This window comes from Colobus angolensis, unplaced genomic scaffold (genome assembly GCF_000951035.1).
Source record: "Colobus angolensis palliatus isolate OR3802 unplaced genomic scaffold, Cang.pa_1.0 Scaffold248, whole genome shotgun sequence".
NCBI classification, from domain to species: domain Eukaryota; kingdom Metazoa; phylum Chordata; class Mammalia; order Primates; family Cercopithecidae; genus Colobus; species Colobus angolensis.
The window spans coordinates 376205-394111 of record NW_012115688.1 but is presented as its reverse complement, the minus strand read 5'-3'; the positions used below and the strand labels follow the sequence as shown (position 1 = coordinate 394111).

General features: G+C 42.8%; 1 protein-coding gene across 4 annotated transcripts; it reads left to right on the top strand.

The window, feature by feature from the left end:
• Positions 1-260: 260 nt before the first annotated feature.
• Positions 261-17859, top strand: NUDT7 (nudix (nucleoside diphosphate linked moiety X)-type motif 7). 4 transcript variants are annotated; one of them, XM_011945980.1, is made up of 5 exons: positions 261-380; positions 3490-3643; positions 11885-12043; positions 12698-12791; positions 17176-17859. In XM_011945980.1, exons 1-5 carry the CDS (start codon positions 346-348, stop codon positions 17244-17246), a joined length of 513 nt encoding a protein of 170 aa, XP_011801370.1. In that variant the 5' UTR covers positions 261-345; the 3' UTR covers positions 17247-17859. The 4 variants fall into 4 exon arrangements, with proteins under 4 accessions (XP_011801370.1, XP_011801366.1, XP_011801368.1 ...); XM_011945976.1 differs by lacking the exon at positions 12698-12791; XM_011945978.1 differs by lacking the exons at positions 11885-12043; positions 12698-12791 and adding an exon at positions 11451-11564.
• Positions 17860-17907: the final 48 nt, after the last annotated feature.

The following is a 17907-nucleotide window of genomic DNA, read 5'->3' as shown; positions in this document are numbered from 1 at the left end:
TAAATTCCACAACTCCTGTGCCTCTTGCTTCCATAGAAGCCAAAGGAGCGGGGCAGAAACTGCTTTGCGCAACCGGGTAGACCCGGCCCTAAGCCCCGCCCCGCGCCTCTCCCCGCCTCTAGTCCCGCCTCTGGCCATACGTCCCGCCCCGATCCCAGCCTCCGACCCTAGAGCTAGCCCCGCCCCGTCCCCTGTCTTCGCCCCAGACCCCGCCCCGCCTCCTGTTCTAAGCCCCGCCCCTCTATCTGGCTTTAGGCCGCGCCCAGGCCCAGAGCTGCTCTGCGCAAGCGCAACCGGCAGAGCCGCTCCGAGGAGTCCGCCCGGAAACAAACATTCCCCAGGGCAATGTCACCACCTGGTCTTCCCCAGGAGCCAGTCAGGTAAAGCCTTTCAGGGTCCTGGCGCCCCGAGCTTGGCCAGGCCCGGCCTTGATAGCAGCGGAGCCACCGAGGCCTTTAGTCCGGGACCGATTTTGCAGCTCCCGCCAGTCCACCTGCGAGCCCCGGATGGGAGCATTGGCCTCCAGCAACCCGCAGGGTCCCCGAACCTTTGCACCTGCTCTAGCCAGTAACAGAGCCGGCTTTAGCCACTGTGGTTTACATACACGCTGCTCCCCTTCCCAGCCGGCTTGGCTCTTCTGCAGTCCGCGTCTCCAGAGTTGGACCCCAGGACCCCCGAGGGTGGCACAGCCCCGCACCAGGCAGCCCCGGATTCAAGTCCTCCAGTGGCTACTTCCAGTTGTGACCTTGGATCTGTCAGTTACGTAAGCTCTCTGAGCCTGGAGGTGACCCTGTGATCACTTGCCGGCCTGTTGTGAGGATAAAATGAGAAACGTGAAAAGTGAGACCATGCTCAGAACGGGGTGGCTGCTACTGCTGTTGATATCTTGCTGATTATTCCAGCGGCCAGTCCCTGAAGTGGACAGATACGTTTTTGCAGCCTTTTATTTCAGCTGGTTTCTCTGGTCACTTCTGCGGTTTCTGGGTGGTTAAAAGCCACCATCCCACAGTTTCCTTTTCTGGAGGCTGGCCTGCGTGCATCAGATGTACTGTGCAATCCCCTGTGCCAGCATTCAGTAATTCTTTCCAGGCGATTTGGTCGTTGAAATCCACTGCTGTTACCCAACCACATCTGGTGAGCAGCCTGCCATCTAGAAAGAGGCAAAAAATAGCAAATACCTCCTGCAAACAACTGCTTATCTAATGATGGGGAGATTTATGACAGTGTAGTTACCATTCACGGAGCACCAGCTGTGTGCCAGCCACAGTATATGAACTGCATCATTTAATCTGCATAAATATCCTCAAGCCTGACACAAATGAAGATGAAACTCAGAGAAGTCAGTCCTATACACTTTTTTTTTTTTGAGACAGAGTCTCACTCTGCCACCCAGGCTTACAGTGCAGTAGGCAATCTCGGCTCACTGCAGCCTCTGCCTCCTGAATTCAAGCGATTCTCCTGCCTCAACCTCCTGAGTAGTTGGGATTACAGGCATGTGCCACGATGCCCAGCTAATTTTTGTAGTTTTAGTAGAGGTGGGGTTTTACCATGTTGGCCAGGCTGGTCTCAAACTCATGATTTCAAGTGATCCACCTGCCTCAGCCTCCCAAAATGCTGGGATTACAGGCATGAACTACTGTACCAGGCCTCCTATACACATTTGAAGCCAATTCTGGGTATCTTAAACATCTGATTCTGCCCACTATGCAAAACTGCCGTCCCACGGAAAAAGTAAAATCAACTGTTCCTTTTCTAGGGCTGCCATAACAGAGTACCACACACTGGGTGGTTTAAAACAATAGAAATGGTCTCTCATGGCTGGAAGTCCAAAATCAAGGTGTCAGCAGGGCCACACTCCCTTAGAAGGCTCTGGGGGTGACCTTTCCTTGCCTCTTCCAGTTTCTGGTGGTTTCTGGCATTCCTTGGCTCACAGCAGCATCATTTCAACCTCTGCCACCATCTTCACATGGTCTTCTTCCCTGTGTGCGTGTCTCCGTGTTTTTTCTTCTTTAATTTAATTCAATTTTATTTTTTATTGAGTCGGGTCTCACTCTGTCACCCAGGCTGGAGTGCAGTGGTGCAATCATGGCTCACTGCAGCCTTGAACTCTGGGACTCAAGTGATCCTCCCACCTCCGCCTCCCAAGTAGCTAGGAATAGAGTTGCATGCCCTATGCCCAAGCTAATTTATGCTTTTTTTTTCTTTTGTAAAGACAAGGTCTTGCTATGTTGACCAGGCTGGTTTCAAACTCCTGGGCCCAAGCAATCCTCTCGCCTCAGCCTCCCAGTTTTGGGATTACAGGTGTGAGCCACCGCACTCGGCTCGTTTCTGGTTCTTATAAGGACAATAGTCATTGGATTTAGAGCTCACTTTAATTACATCTAAAAAGATCTTATATCTGAATAAAGTCACACTCTGAAGTTTGGGGTAGACGTGAATTTCAGGGGTGAGGAGATACTGTTCAACCCACTATACAAACTAGCAGCAAAACACACCTGTCAAAAGGACCAAAACAAGTCCACATAGGAAGGCACCATTTGTGGTTATAAATCCAAATACTTGCATATTGTTAGGAAATTGTTCTCAAAATGTGTTCCCCTGTCCACGGCATCAGTAACACTGTCATGTGGGACTTGGATACAAATGCTAATTCTCAGGCCCTACATGAGAGTTACTGAGTCACAGTCTGGGACTGAACCTACCAGTCTGTGTGACAGCCAGCCCTCCAGGTGATTCTGTTGCTGCTAAAGTTTGGGAACCACTGTTTTTTTTGTTTGTTTGTTTTTTTGAGACGGAGTCTCGCTCTGTCGCCCGGACTGGAGTGCAGTGGCCAGATCTCAGCTCACTGCAAGCTCCGCCTCCCGGGTTTACGCCATTCTCCTGCCTCAGCCTCCGGAGTAGCTGGGACTACAGGCGCCCGCCACCTCGCCTGGCTAGTTTTTGTATTTTTAGTAGAGATGGGGGTTTCACTGTGTTAGCCAGGATGGTCTCGATCTCCTGACCTCGTGATCCGCCCGTCTCGGCCTCCCAAAGTGCTGGGATTACAGGCTTGAGCCACCGCGCCCGGCCGGGAACCACTGTTTTAAGGCAGTTGAAGACAGGAGTTTGAGAACATAAGGGCCAGCTTAATAGAAGGTGGTCTTCTAACCTTAACAATGACGTTTTCATCAAACCTGTCTTCTCTGAATATAATTGTGGATTTCAAAATTCAATTATTGCATTATTGTAAAAACATTTTACCATACTTTATGTTTCAAAGAGAACCTGTGTACTAAACTGTGTGCTTAGGAGATTTTTTTGTCATTTTCATCTTGCGAACAACCATGCAATTTAGATACTATCATTTCTGTCGTGTTATTGAAAAATACACAGAGAGTCAGAAATGGCAAACTCCTAAATACACAACAAAGCAGAAATAAAGGCAGGACTATAAGCTTTTTACTGTAACTCTGCTTACTAAAATGTCTGTCCGGTTTGTTTTTATTTTAGAAACAGTTTGCTAGATGATGCTAAGGCCCGCTTAAGAAAGTATGATATTGGAGGCAAATATTCTCACTTGCCATATAACAAATATTCCATCCTTTTGCCATTGGTGGCTAAAGAAGGAAAACTCCGTTTGTTGTTCACCGTCCGGTCAGAGAAGGTAGGTGGACAAAAAATTTCCTGCCCTTAAACCTCAGGACATCAGAAAACCTCACAAGATTTTGTCACTTGCACACATTTTGATGCCAAAATTCTCAAAAGGGCTTTCAGAATTGTGATGTCAGAGGCATACAACCAGAAGTCATGGGATAACATGGTGTTTCTTGGGGAAGGTTTAACAAAGAAAATGAAGGAATTTAGCTAGCAAGCAGTTTAAAATGGTTTCAGACTAGGGTTACCTAACCTTGGTGCTATTGGCATTTGGGGCTGAATAATTCTTTGGTGTGGAGACTGTCCTGTATAATGTGGTTGTTTAGCATCATCCTTTGGCCTCTACCCACCAGATGCCAGTAGCACAAACAAACACAAGCTCACAAACACCTTTGTCCAGTATGCCAGTAGCATACATACCACAAATATCTTCACAATTGCCTATTGTTCTGGCAGGATTGGCGGTGCCAAATTGCCCCCACCAAGGGCCACTGTTTCAAACTATCCCACCCCCAGTATAATGTGAAAATACTAGAGCACAGAAGTTAACAGCCTCGGCTCTAAAGCTAGCTATCCATGTTGAATCCAGGCTCTCCCCTTGCCAACTGTGACTTTGGCCTAGTTACTTACCCTTTCTGTACTTCAGTCTTTTCCCTTGTAAAATGAGGACAGAATATTAGTTACTGCTTCATACAGCTGCTATGAACATTTCACAGGGTAACAAACGTAAAGCACCTATACAACCCTGGTACTTGGCAAGCAAGAATTCAGTAATTTTTGGCTGTCATCGTTAGTGTCAAGTGGCAGACATGACCCGAAGTTTTGAGATAAATGATGTTACTTTAAGGAAATATTGGGCTGGGAATGGAGTTTCTGGCTCACCCCTTGTATTGGTCCATTCTTGCATTGCTATAAAGAAATACCTGAGGCTGAGTGCGGTGGCTCATGCCTGTAATCCCAGCACTTTGAGAGGCCGAGGTGGGCGGATCACGAGGTCAGAAGTTTGAGATCAGCCTGACCAACATGGTGAAACCCCATCTCTACTAAAGATACAAAAGAATTAGCCAGGCGTGGTGACACATGCCTGTAATCCCAGCTACTCAGGAGGCTGAGGCAGGAGAAACACTTGAACCCAGGTGGCGGAGGTTGTAGTGAGCAGAGATTGTGCCACTGCACTCCAGTCTGGGTAACAGCGAGACTCCATCTCGGAAAAAAAAAAAAAAAAGAAATACCTGAAACTGGGTAATTCATAAAGAAAAGAGGTTTCATTGGCTCATGTTTCCGCAGGCTGTACAGGAAACATGACATAGGCATCTGCTCAGTTTCTGGAAAGGCCTCAGGGAGTTTACCATCATGGCAGAGGGCGGAGGGGGAGCAGGAGCAAGAGAGACAGCGGGGAAATGCCACACACTTTTAAATGGCCGCAGATCTCATGAGAACTCATTCACTATCATGAGGACAGTGCCGAGATGATGGTGCTAAACCATGCATGGGAAATCTGCCCCCATAATCCAGTCACCTCCCACCAGGCCCCAGCTCCAACAATGGGGACTCCAATTCAACATGAGATTTGGGCAAAAGCAAATACCGAAATTCTGTCACCCCTGCACCCATGAGCGCAATCAGTTTCCCTTGCTGTGGGGAACTTTCAAGGAAAAGCTGGTGAAGCAGTCATTTTAAGGTTTTCCAAGGACAAAAAGAAAATGAGCCATATTAACAGGCGTTTTAAGCAGAATAATGAAAAGTATTTTGTTTTAAAAAAAAAAAAATGCCGAGGAATCAGCTGGAGTTTTGTGGATGTAGAAGTAGATTTGTGCGGATTGTGTTCGGTCTGAGCCAGGCAGAAATGCCATGAACTAAGGACGTGATAGAAATCCACGTTCCAAGGGGAGATACTTAAATGAAAACCAGGGGACCAGAGTCTGTTCCCAGCTCTGCCACTAAGCACAGGAGAAGCACTTACATATATTTAAAAAAAATTATCAGATATGGCCATGTGCGGTGGCTCATGCCTGTAATCCCAGCACTTTGGGAGGCTGAGGTGGGTGGATCACCTGAGGTCGGGAGTTCGAGACCAGCCTGGCCAACATGGTGAAACCGCATCTCTACTAAAAATGCAAAATTAGCTGGGTGTGGTGGTGCACGCCTGTAGTCCCAGCTACTTGGGAGGCTGAGGCAGGAGAATTGCTTGAACCTAGGAGGCAGAGGTTGCAGTGAACCGAGGTTATGCCACTGCACTCCAGCCTGGGTGACAGAGCGAGACTCTATCTCAATAAATAAACAAATAAATAAATAAATAAAATTTAAATCAATAGATAAAATTGTATAGATTTATCCTGTATGACATGGTGTTTTGAAGTATCTATTCACTGTGGAATGACTAAATCTAGCTAATCAATGTACTAACTCACATAGTAACATATTACTATACATATTACCTCACATAGTAACATATCACCACACACATTACCTCTCATAGTAACATATTAACACACACAGTACCTCATATGGTAACATACCACCACACGTAACATACTGTCTCACATATTCATCATCTTTGTGGTAAGAACACTTTATATCCACTCAGCAATTTTCAAGAATACAGTATGTTAACTATAGTCACCATAGTATAAAATACCTCTCTTGAATTTATTCCTCCTGACTGGCTGAAACTTTTTATCTTTTGGCCATCTCCCCAACCTCCCCCAAAACCACCTCAGCACGTGGTAACCACCATTTTACTCTACTTCTATAAGACCGACTTTTTAATATTCCACATATGAATGAGATTATGTGGCATTTGTCTTTCTGTGATTGGCTTATTTTACCTAACGTAATTTCCTCCAGCTTCATCCATGTTGTCACAAATGACAGGTTTCCTTCTTTTTTATGACCAAATAATATTCCTCGCTGGATGTACATTTTCTTCATTCGCTTGTTGATGGACACTCAGCTTGATTCCATGTCTTGGCCATTGTGAACAATGCTGCAGTGAGCATGGGTGTGCAGATACCTCTTCAATATACTGATTTGGTTTCCTTTGGATATATAACCAGTAGTAGGATTGCTGGATTGTATGGCAATTCTGTTTTTAACTTTTTGAGAAACCTCCATACTGTTTTCCACAAGGATTGGACTAATTTACATTCTCACCAACAGTGTGTGATTGTTGCCTTTTTTCCATATCCTCAACAACGCTTACCTTTTGCTTTTTAGATAATGGCCATTCTAAAAGGTGTGAGGTAATGTCTCTCCGTGGTTTTAGAGTTTTCCTGGTGATTAGTGATGTTAAGCATTTTTTAAATATACCTTTTGAGAAATGTCTATTTAGGTCCTTTGTCCATTTTTTAATTGGGTGTTTTTTATTATTGATATTGAGTTGAGTTCCTTATATATTTAGGATACTAGCCCCTTTTATGGTTTGCAAATATTTTCTCCCATTCCATAGGTTGTCTTTTCAGTCTGTTGAGTGTTTCCTTAGCTGTGCAAAAGCTTTTTAGTTGATGTAAGCCCATGTTTTTATTTTTGCTTCCATTGCCCGTGCTTTTGGGGTCATGTTTTAAAAATCATTGCCTAGACCAAGGATAACATTTTCTTGAGAGCAATGTTCTCACTAAGCCAGAATGGTCTTTTCCAATTCCTATTACCTATTAATTGGAATAGGTGTACAAGGCAACTTGAGTAGAACTAGTATGCTATGAGATAGTTTTGAAACCTTTCAAAATACAGTCATGTGCTGCAAAACAGTGTTTTTCCATCAATGATGGACCATATATACAATGGTGGTCCCATAAGATTATAATGGAGCTGAAAATTCCTATCACCAAGTGACATCATAGCAGTCATAATGTCATAGCACAATACATTACTCACATGTTTGTGGTGATGCTGGTGTAAACAAACCTACTGTATTGCCAGTGGTCTTAAAGTATACCATATACAATTATGCATAATATAGAATACTTGATAAAAATGACACTTCTGGTTTATGAAATTCACTACACTATTCTTTTAAATCATTATTTTAGAGTGCTCTTCTTCTACTTATTTTTTTAAAATAACTATAAAGCAGCCTCAGTAAGGTCCTTCAGGAGGTATTCCAAAAAACACAGGCATTGTCATTGTAGGAGATGAGAGCTCCATGTATGTTACTGTTGCCCCTGAAGACCTTCCAGTGGGACAAGAAGTAGAGGTAGAATACAGTGACATTGATGATTCTGTGTGTTGTATCTTAGTTTTTAGCAAGAAAGTTTAAAAAGAAAAACAAAAATCCTTAAAAATAGAAAAAAGCTTCTAGTGTAAGGTATAAGGAAAATATTTTGTACAGCTGTGTAATGTGTTTGTGTTTTAAGCTAAGTGTTACTACAAGAGTCAAAAAATTAAAAATTAAAATGTTTAGAAAGTAAGAAGTAATAGTAAGCTATGGTTAATTTATTATTCAAAAAAGAAAAAGGCCAGGAGTAGTGGCTCACACCTGTAATCCCAGCATTTTGGGAGGCTAAGGTGGAGAGAATCACCTGAGGTCAGTAGTTCGAGATCAGCCTGGCCAACATGGCAAAACCCCGTCTCTACTAAAAATACAAAAATTAGCCAAACATAGTGGCAGCTGCCTGTAATTCCACCTACTCGGGAGGCTGAGGCTGCAGTGAGCTGAGATCACGTCATTGTACTCCAGCCTGGCCAACAGAGTGAGACTCCATCTCAAAAAAAAAAAAACAAAAAGAAAAGAAAAATATGTTTATAAACATAGTATAGCCTAAGTGTCTAGTGTTTATGAAGTCTAGAGCAGTGTTTAATGTCCTAGGCCTTCACATTCACTCACCACCCACTCACTCACTGACTCACACAGAGCAGCTTTCAGTCCTACAAGCTCCATTTATGGTAAATGCCCTATACTGGTGAACCACTTTTGATCTTTTATACCATATTTTTACTGTACCTTTTCTGTGTTTACATACACAAATACTTACCACTATGTTACTATTGCCTGCAATGTCCAGGACAGTAAAATGATATACAAGTTGTAGCCCAGCAGCAGTAGCTACACCATATAGCCTAGGTTTGTAGTAGTCTATACTATCCAGGTTTGTGCAGGTGCGCCCTGTGTTGTTTATGCAATGATGAAATCGCCTAATGCATTTTTCAGAATGTGTCCCTGACTGTACATTTAAAACAGGCATCATATCAGGTCTGTATTTCTGTCAAGCCTGATGACTGCTTGGAGGTGCCTCTGTCCCTGGCTGCCTTGGAGTTGAACATTCTAACAGTAAAGCACTTTTTCAGAGTTGTTCTAACATTAGGTATATTTCTTATGCATTTGGTGAGACATATTTGCAGTGGGTAGTGAGCGTTCAAGACAGTAGAAACATGTCCATCAACCTTCTTTTCACCTGTTCTCACGACTGTAATTGAGGTGAAGATGTCTTAAGTAGCTATGGCAGCAATTTCTGCAGTGTTACTGATTTATCAGCACAGAAGGACTTAAAAAAAAATTTTTCAGCCTTGCCCAAATGAGGCTGTGGACTATAAAATGTCAAAAAGTGTATCATGGCATTGTCTTAGTCCTCTCAAGCTGCTATAACAGAACACTTTAGACTCTCAAGCTGCTATAACAGAACACCTTAGACTGAGTGGCTTATAAACAACAGATATTAATTCTCAGAGTTCTGGAGGCTGCGAAGTCCAAGATTAAGCTGCCAGAAGATTTGGTGTCTGGTGAGGTCCCTGTTCCAGTTCATAGATAGTCATCTTTTCAGTGTCCTTACAGAGAAAGGGGCAAAGGGTCTGGTTCGGGCCTCTTTTATAAGGGCATTAATCTCATTGATGAGGGCTCTGCCCTCATGACCTAATCACGTCCCAAAGGCCCCACCTCCTAATACCATCACCTTAGGGGTGAGGATTTCAACGTATAGATTCATGGGAGAATAAACAACCAGGCCATTGCAGGCATCTAGTTTCTCCTTACGTAGATATATTGGCCTAGGTGCTAACAATGGCAACATGATCTCTTGATTGAGCTTCTCAACGTCCAGGACTGACCTTACGAGTTCTCATTATTAAATATTTAATGTGGCCAGGCACCATTCCCGTGCATCCACTCCACCCTCTTCAGGGTGAACAATCTTCACAGCTCTGTGAGGAGCACACTGTCATTACCCCACTGCACACAGTTGGAAAGAGGCAGACCCAGGACTCTTGCTGAGCCTGAGGGCTCCTGGACAATTCAGGAGAGGAAGGATAGTGGGTACTAGGCACGAGTGGGCATAAAATAAATTGAGGTCACTTTGCTGAGATATTTAGCCCTGCAGAAGAGAGAACAGTGGAGCGTTTGTGCCTCTCCACTTCTGCCCAAGATATGAGAGAAATAATTTTAAAGACAGAGATAAGAAAGGGAGTAATTTTAGGATGCTATAAATAGAGACACAGTCAGTTCTCCTAAAGGCAGGAAGGAATGAAATCAAGGAAGGAAGCAATGCAGGGAAAGAGGAGACCTCTATTCCTTTACCAACACACACAAAGATAAACATAGATGCCAGTACAATGCTAATAGCTCCAGGGCCCATATTTTCTGTGTCTTATTAAACTTTTGATAAATGTATGTTGTACTGATTAAAACCATAAGCTCGTAAATTAAACACTGGTTTATATTCCAGCTCACTGAGTGAACTTGATCAGGTTATTTAACCTCTGTGAGCCTAAGTTCCCTATCTGAAAGTAGAAATAATAATAGTATAAGAGTAGCGTATGGCCAGGCGCAGTGGCTCACACTTGTAATCCCAGCACTTTGGGAGGCCGAGGAGGGCAGATCACGAGGTCAGGAGATCGAGACCAGCCTGGCTAACATGGTGAAACCCCGGTTCTACTAAAAACACAAAAAATTAGCCAAGCATGATGGCAAGCACCTGTAGTCCCAGCTACTCGGGAGGCTGAGGCAGGAGAATGGCATGAACCTGGGAGGCAGAGCTTGCAGTGAGCCGAGTTCGCACCACTGCACTCCAGCCTGGGTGACAGAGTGAGACTCCGTATCAAAAAAAAAAGAGAGAGAGAAAGAAAAGAGTAGTTTGCCTGCCCATCAGTGCATGAGTGGATAAACAAACTGTGATATATACATAAAATAGAGTACTATTCAGCCATAAAAAAGGAAGTACCAATACACGATAGAACATGAAGAACCTCAAAAACATATGTGAAGGGAAAAATGCCAGACACAAAAGTCGAGACTAGGTAAATCCACAGAGACAGGAAGCAGGGACAGAGGGAGAGGGGAATGAGAATCAACTGTTGTATGCGGTTTCCTTCTGGAATGATGAAAATATTCTGGAACGAGATAGTGGGGATGATTGTACAACACAGTAAATGTATTAAATGTCTCTTATTTTCTTCACTATAAAATGGTTACTTTTATGTGAATTTCACCTCATTCAAAAATTAGTAGCTTATAGAACTGTTCTGAGGACCCAATGGGTAAAAAATCTCTGTGAAACAGCATGCCTAGAACATGATAGGCACCCAATAAAGGACTCCACAAAATTATCTGCTGATACCATTGCCCCTTATATTATTCTTTCAGCTTTTTTCCCCTAGCAATGTCAATCTGTTTGTGTATGTGTGATATGGTTTGGATCTCTGACCCCGTCCAAATCTCATGTTCAGTTGTAATCCCCAGTATTGGACTTGGGGACCCGGTGGGAGGTGATTTGATCATGCGGGCGGATTTCTTTATTGTACTGTCATCACAATAGTGAGTGAGTTCTCACAAGACATGGTTGTTTAAAGTGTGTGGCACCTCCGCTCCCGCTCTCTTCCTCCCGCTCCAGCCATGTGAAATGCTTGCTCCTCCTTTGCCTTCCGTCATGATTGTAAGTTTCCCAAGGTCTCCCCAGAAGCCAAGCAGATGCCAGCATCATGCTCCCTGCACAGCCTGCGGGACCGTGAGCCAACAAAACCTCTTTTCTTTATAAATTACTCAGTCTCCGCTATTTATTTATAGCAGTGCAAGAACAGATTAATACGGTGTGTGGTATGTTTTGTGAAGAAATAGAAAAAAAGTTAGCAGTGAGAAAAATTTTCAAGGTTCATTTCTTTAAAACGATTCAAGAAAACACATTTTTGGGCAATGGGGGTTTTGATACCACCACCTAGGTAGGAATGGTCTCTGGTACAAAATCGAACTTCAGTAAATATTTGTTGAATGAATAAATAGTTCCAAAATTAGAATCCCACATTGTAGTGCTGTTCTTTCTATATCCAGCTAAGAAGGGCCCCTGGAGAAGTTTGCTTCCCTGGAGGTAAGCGTGACCCTACAGACATGGATGATGCAGCCACGGCTCTCCGGGAAGCCCAGGAGGAAGTGGGGCTGCGTCCTCATCAAGTGGAAGTTGTCTGCTGCCTGGTGCCATGTCTTATTGATGTAAGGGTTTCCTCAGACACTCGAGCGCCGTCCCCATCCCCAGGTGGATCTACTGTTCTCAGGATTCCACATTTTCCAAACAGAACCCCAAAGAGTACTGTACATAAAGTCAAGAGACCAGGTTCTCCAATGGACATTGCCCCTCGTGAACCAAGTGGCTGTGGGTAACCCCTTTTGCCTCTCTGGACCCCATCCAGAAATAAAAGGGTTGAATTCCCATCAGTGGATTTCAAACTGGGTGCCATAAAACCCTAGAGAGATGCTTCAGAATTATTAACGTTCAGTTCACATGTATTTTTCTCCAGTATACATTGATTTTGAGAGTTCAGTTGAAAAAATAACACACACTCCAATGTGCTGGATACCAAATTTTAGCCCCTTGGAGACCACCAATGCATTACTTCTGCCATAAAGATACTCATTTTTCTACATACTATAGAATATGAAGCCTCTCTGTAACACATTAATTGAATAGAACCATGAAATCACTAGGCAAGCTATTTAAAAACTATTACTATTCATAACTGCATTTGTGTTGGATCAGGATTTCCTTGATAGTATAATATACATCAAAACATATTTAAAATATTTTTTAAAATGAATTTTGGAGCTGATATAACCAGATCTTATTTGTTTTTATTTTATTTTTTATAGAGATGGGGGTCTCGCTGTGTTGATGAGGCTAGTCTCAAGCTCCTGTCCTCAAGCGATCCTCCCACCTCAGCCTCCCAAAGTGCTGGGATTACAGGTGTGAACCACTGTGCTCAGCTTCAGATCTTACTTTCTATTGGTTCACCACCACAACCTCATTGCTGTACTAATTGACTTTAGAAGAGGTAAATATTGTATTAATAAGTATGATCTTGGATAACAGCATGATTTTACCGTATAAATGTTTTAATAAAACCTTTAAATTTAACTTTAGAATAGCTGTAGACTGATGGAAAAGTCGTGAAGATAGTACAGAGAGTTCTTATATGCCATAGACCTAGTTTCCCCTATCGTTGACATCTTACATCACTGCATACATTTGTCACAACAAAGAAACCAGTGTCAGCATGTTACTACTAACTGAACTCCATGCTCTTTGCTTTTTACTAGTTTTTCTACTAGTGTCCTCCTTTCTGTCCTGGATCTCATCTAAGATACCATATTGTATTTTGTGGTCATGTCTCCTTAGTCCTCTGGTCTGTGATAGTTTCTCAGACTTTCTTATTCTCATGACCCTGACAGTTTTGAGATGTAGTGGCCAGGTATTTTTAGAATGTTCCCCAATTTTGGTTTGTCTGGTATTTTTCTCATCGTTAAGCTGGGGTCATAATTTGGGAACACCACGAGGTGAAGTGCTCTCATCACACGATATCAGGGGTAGGTATAAACTCTTAATGTTTTATATATTGGGCTTTTGGGTAAGTTTTTATTTCAAAAGAACAGTCCCACGGTTGCCTAACAGAAAACCAGTGGGTTAGATCATCTTTTATGTTCCATTTGACTAAAGTCTTGGTGGTACAGTGTTTTGAAGATCAGTGATGCTGAGATAATGTCTGTCTTAATTGAGTCGTTTTTAAAAATAGAAAGGTCAGCACCCAAGGGTGGTTTTGTTTGCAAGAAGCTAGTGGCCACTAAATAAATGTTTTCTAAGTGTGTGTGTATGAAAGCGAGATAGAGACATGGGATTACACAAGAAATGTGTTAATTACTTTTCCATTTTGTTTTCTAATGGGAACTCTTTTCAGTTGATTTCTGCAAATCCACCAGCATTTGGAGGATTTACTTTAGAAATCAATTAACAAATTTAGCTATACTGATTAAAAGTTTCCAAAATGAGACTAACTCCATTCCCAAAGTCCCCAGGTGCTACTGAGTTCCACATGTGGGTGGATAGAATTCAGCAGCGTTAACAGGAAAATGTGTTTCCGGGAGATTCCTGGGGGCCAGATACTCCTGGAACAGGAGATTTCTAAAATGGCATGATTGAGAAATTAAACAAAGGCTTTAAAGAAAGGTCTGCTGTGTTTGAAAGTGCAAGGGAGTTTTTTGGCCCCTGCTAATTTTTAAAATGTATCACAAAAATGCCATTTATTGAAAATTATAAGCATCATCTAATCTATGTAGATCTTAACCTGGAGTGATTTTTCTACCCTGGGGAATTTGGTAATGTCTGGAGATCATAGCTAGGAGGGTACTATTGGCTTTTCCCAAGTAATCTCGAGTCCCAGTGATCTCGACTCACTGCAACCTCCACCTCCCTAGTTCAAGCAATTCTCCTGCCTCAGCCTCCAGAGTAGTTATGTATGTACCTACTACATAAACCTTCCAGGCAGGCTGTGACACCACAACCCCCACCCCAGTTTTCCCTTTTGCCAAACGTTTTTGTACTTCTTTTTGCAAAGGTCTCTGAAACATACCCAGCAGTATGAGCAACATGTCTGTGGTTGAATCCAGTTTCTGCCAAGTATTTACAGGATGTGCCCTTGGGCAAGTTTCTTCAGGTCTCTAATTGCAGTTGTTAAGGCTTCTTCAAGAGCAGATTGTTGTAAGGAATCAGAGGGTGTTGGGAACTAGACTAGGTGCCTGTAAGTTGTGGTCACTAATGGTAGCAGCAACCACGAATATTTACTGAGCATACATTGTTGGGGCTCTGTCCAGGCCCCTTCGTATTCCTCTTACAGCCACAGGGCTTCTGATAACTCACCGTTACCAGATGGGGTCCTGATCCAGACCCTAAAGAGAGGGTTCTTGGATCTCACAGGGTGAGTCCATAAAGTGAAAGCAAGTTTATTAGAGAAGTAAAGAAACAAAAGAATGGCTATTCCATAACAGAGCAATAGCATGTGCTGCTGGTTGGCCATTGTTATGGTTATTTCTTGATCATATGCTAAATAAGGGGTAGGTTATTCATGAGTTTTCCAGGAAAGGGGTGGGCAATTCCCAGAGCTGAGGGTTCCTCACCTTTTTAGACCATATAGGGTAACTTCCTGACATTGCCATGGCATTTGTAATCTGTCATGGCTCTGGTGGGAGTGTCTTTTAACATTCTGATGCATTCTGATTAGCATATAATGAGCAGTGAGGATGACCAGAGGTTGCTTTCGTTGCCATCTTGGCTTTGGTGGGTTTTGACGGCCTTCTTTACGGCAAGGTCTTTATGACCGGTATCTCAGTCTTGTCTGGTGACTAAGCGTGCCCTAACCTCCTGGGAATGCAGCCCGGTAGGTCCAAGCCTTATCTTACCCAGCTCCTATTCAAGATGGAGTTGCTCTGGTTCCATCGCCTCTGACAACACTTGGCGGCTTTCTTCTGAATGCTGGCACCCTTGATAGTGGAGCCACCTTGCCATGTGTCCTGCACAGAGAGCTGGGAGTGCCTGTGAAGTCACTTCTGGCAAGGCAGTACTTAACCAGTGACTGACTGGGGCTAGGGAGCATGAAATCCCAACTCCCTTGTCTCCACGTGGGACAAACTGCATATTAATTTACCCTCCAGAACACCCCATGGTTCCCTTGCCAGGCTTCTTCCCTTATGAGTCTTGCTCCCCTCCTCCCCTTACCTGTCTCCCCTGGGAGCACTTTCTTAAAACATCACTTGCATCTGAGTCCTTATCTCAGAGTCCACCTGAAAAACTCCATATTCAGAGACTAAGCATTTCCTCCATTGCCAGGTGTGGTGTTAGGTGCTGATAGAGTGTTGCCTCTGCCCTTGGGTAACTTAATGACCCCAGATTTCCTGCCCAAGGACATATGAAGTCTATGTTCCTCTTGTCTCCTCCTGGTCCAAATGTTAACTTTCACCATTATTTTGGTTAATGGTCTGAGTTGTCTCTGTTCCTAAATTTGCTTTCCTGTCTTTAGCTGTCCCTCTGAGAATGTTCTGCAGGCTGGATAGGTCCCAGCCTCACCATGTGTCTACCTCTCTGGCTTTTCCCACCCACTTTCTCTTGGGATGCTCCAGGAATTCCAATTCTTCTCACTTTCTAATGCAAAGTCGGGCAGCTCTTACCAGATCCTACATCCTCACTCAGCCCCAGGCCTCCCTCTCAGGATTTCCAGTATAACAAAACAGTCTTTCATTTGATAGCACTCATGTTCATTTGCTTTTTTGTTTTTATTTATTTATTTATTTATTTTTATTTTTGAGACTGGGCCTCGTTCTGTCACCCGGGTTGGAGTGCAGTGGCATGATCTCGGCTCACTGCAACCTCCGCCTCCTGAGTTCAAGCAATTCTCCTGCCTTAGCCTCCCGAGTAGCTGGGATTACATGCACGCGCCACCACACCTGGCTAATTTGTGTATTTTTAGTAGAGATGGGGTTTCATCATGTTGGCCAGGCTGGTCTCAAACTCCTGAACTCAGGTGATCTGCCCACCTCGACCTCCCAAAGTGCTAGGATTATAGGCGTGAGCCACCACAACTGACCACTCATGTTCATTTGCAAGCAGTTGTGGTTGTAAATAGAAATCCCTCTCCCATGTAATATAAACATGTGTATTATATAAAATAGTTCACATAGTTATATATAAGACACATATTTATATGTACATATAAATTTTTTCCATAAATGGGAATATGTCATAACTAGTATTATATCACTTTTCTGTTCATAAGTATAGCACATTTTTTTCTTTACTGAGAAGGAAAGGTGTCTATCCCATTCTTTTTAAAGGCTATATAGTATCCTATTTTATGGATATAAACCTAATTTATATAACTTAAATGCCTATAAAATGAAGAGTGATAACTTTAGAATTTTGGGCTGTTGTCGAAAGTAATGCTTCAGGTTTATACTTGTGTCTTTTCTTACCGGTAGTAATTTATCATACGGATACACAAATGCAATTCCCAGGTCAAAGGGAACACGTTTTTATGATACTGCCAAATTGCCATTCCAAAAGACTGTACTACGTTATGTTCATACAAGAAATCATTTTCAGAGTCATCTCATAGATGCCACTTCAGGTAGGGCAGGATGACTCCCATTTTAGGGGGAACATAAATTTACTTCCAGAGTAAGCTTTCTTCCCCTTCTCCCAGGTTTGGTGTCTTTTCTTAGCTCACCTAGAAGTGGCATGATTTAAGTATTTGAAACAGTATCACTTCACTTCTTAATTTCTCTATTTTGTTTTCTGCTTTTAGACAGATGCATTGATAACTCCATTTGTGGGTTTAATAGACCACAATTTCCAGGCCCAGCCGAATCCTGCTGAAGTTAAGAATGTATTCCTGGTGCCTCTGGCCTATTTTCTGCATCCACAGGTCCATGACCAGCATTACGTCACACGTCTCGGTCACCGTTTTATTTATCATATCTTTGAGTACACAAACCCTGAAGATGGTGTCACATACCAGATCAAGGGAATGACGGCAAACCTTGCAGTGTTGGTGGCCTTTATCATTTTGGAAAAAAAACCCACCTTTGAGGTTGAATTTAATCTTAATGATGTATTATCATCCTCTGAAGAGTTATTCCTGAGGGTTCATAAAAAAGCTACAAGCAAGTTATGATTTACGAGACCAAGAGACAAAGAACTATCCACTAGGATTGTGTGTGTGCTTATCCATAGAACAACAATAACGCCAGCTGTTGGAATTTGACAAGTGTGAATATTTTTTCTGCAATATGTAGTTAGAATCTTTGCCTCTTTTCCAGTTGCCTTCTATTGTCTGAAAAAGTAAAAGCCATTCAAAAATGAAAAATATGTTTATAGTGGGGCATATTTTTATCCACAATATATTAATAATGTATTTCTTACACATATAAGAAAGAATATCTGGCAATCTGGCACATGGTAGGCCCTTAATAAAGATTTTTTGAATATATGACCATGTAGCATTTACCTTATTTGTAGGAGGCCAGATATATATATA

Bases quoted from the DNA above. Each gene is read 5' to 3' on its own strand.
- NUDT7 (XM_011945976.1), top strand. From the start codon at position 346: ATGTCACCACCTGGTCTTCCCCAGGAGCCAGTCAG. The intron at 381-3,489 runs GTAAAGCCTTTC...TTTTTATTTTAG, and splicing joins CTTCCCCAGGAGCCAGTCAG to AAACAGTTTGCTAGATGATG. The intron at 12,044-17,175 runs GTAAGGGTTTCC...TTCTGCTTTTAG, and splicing joins TGGTGCCATGTCTTATTGAT to ACAGATGCATTGATAACTCC.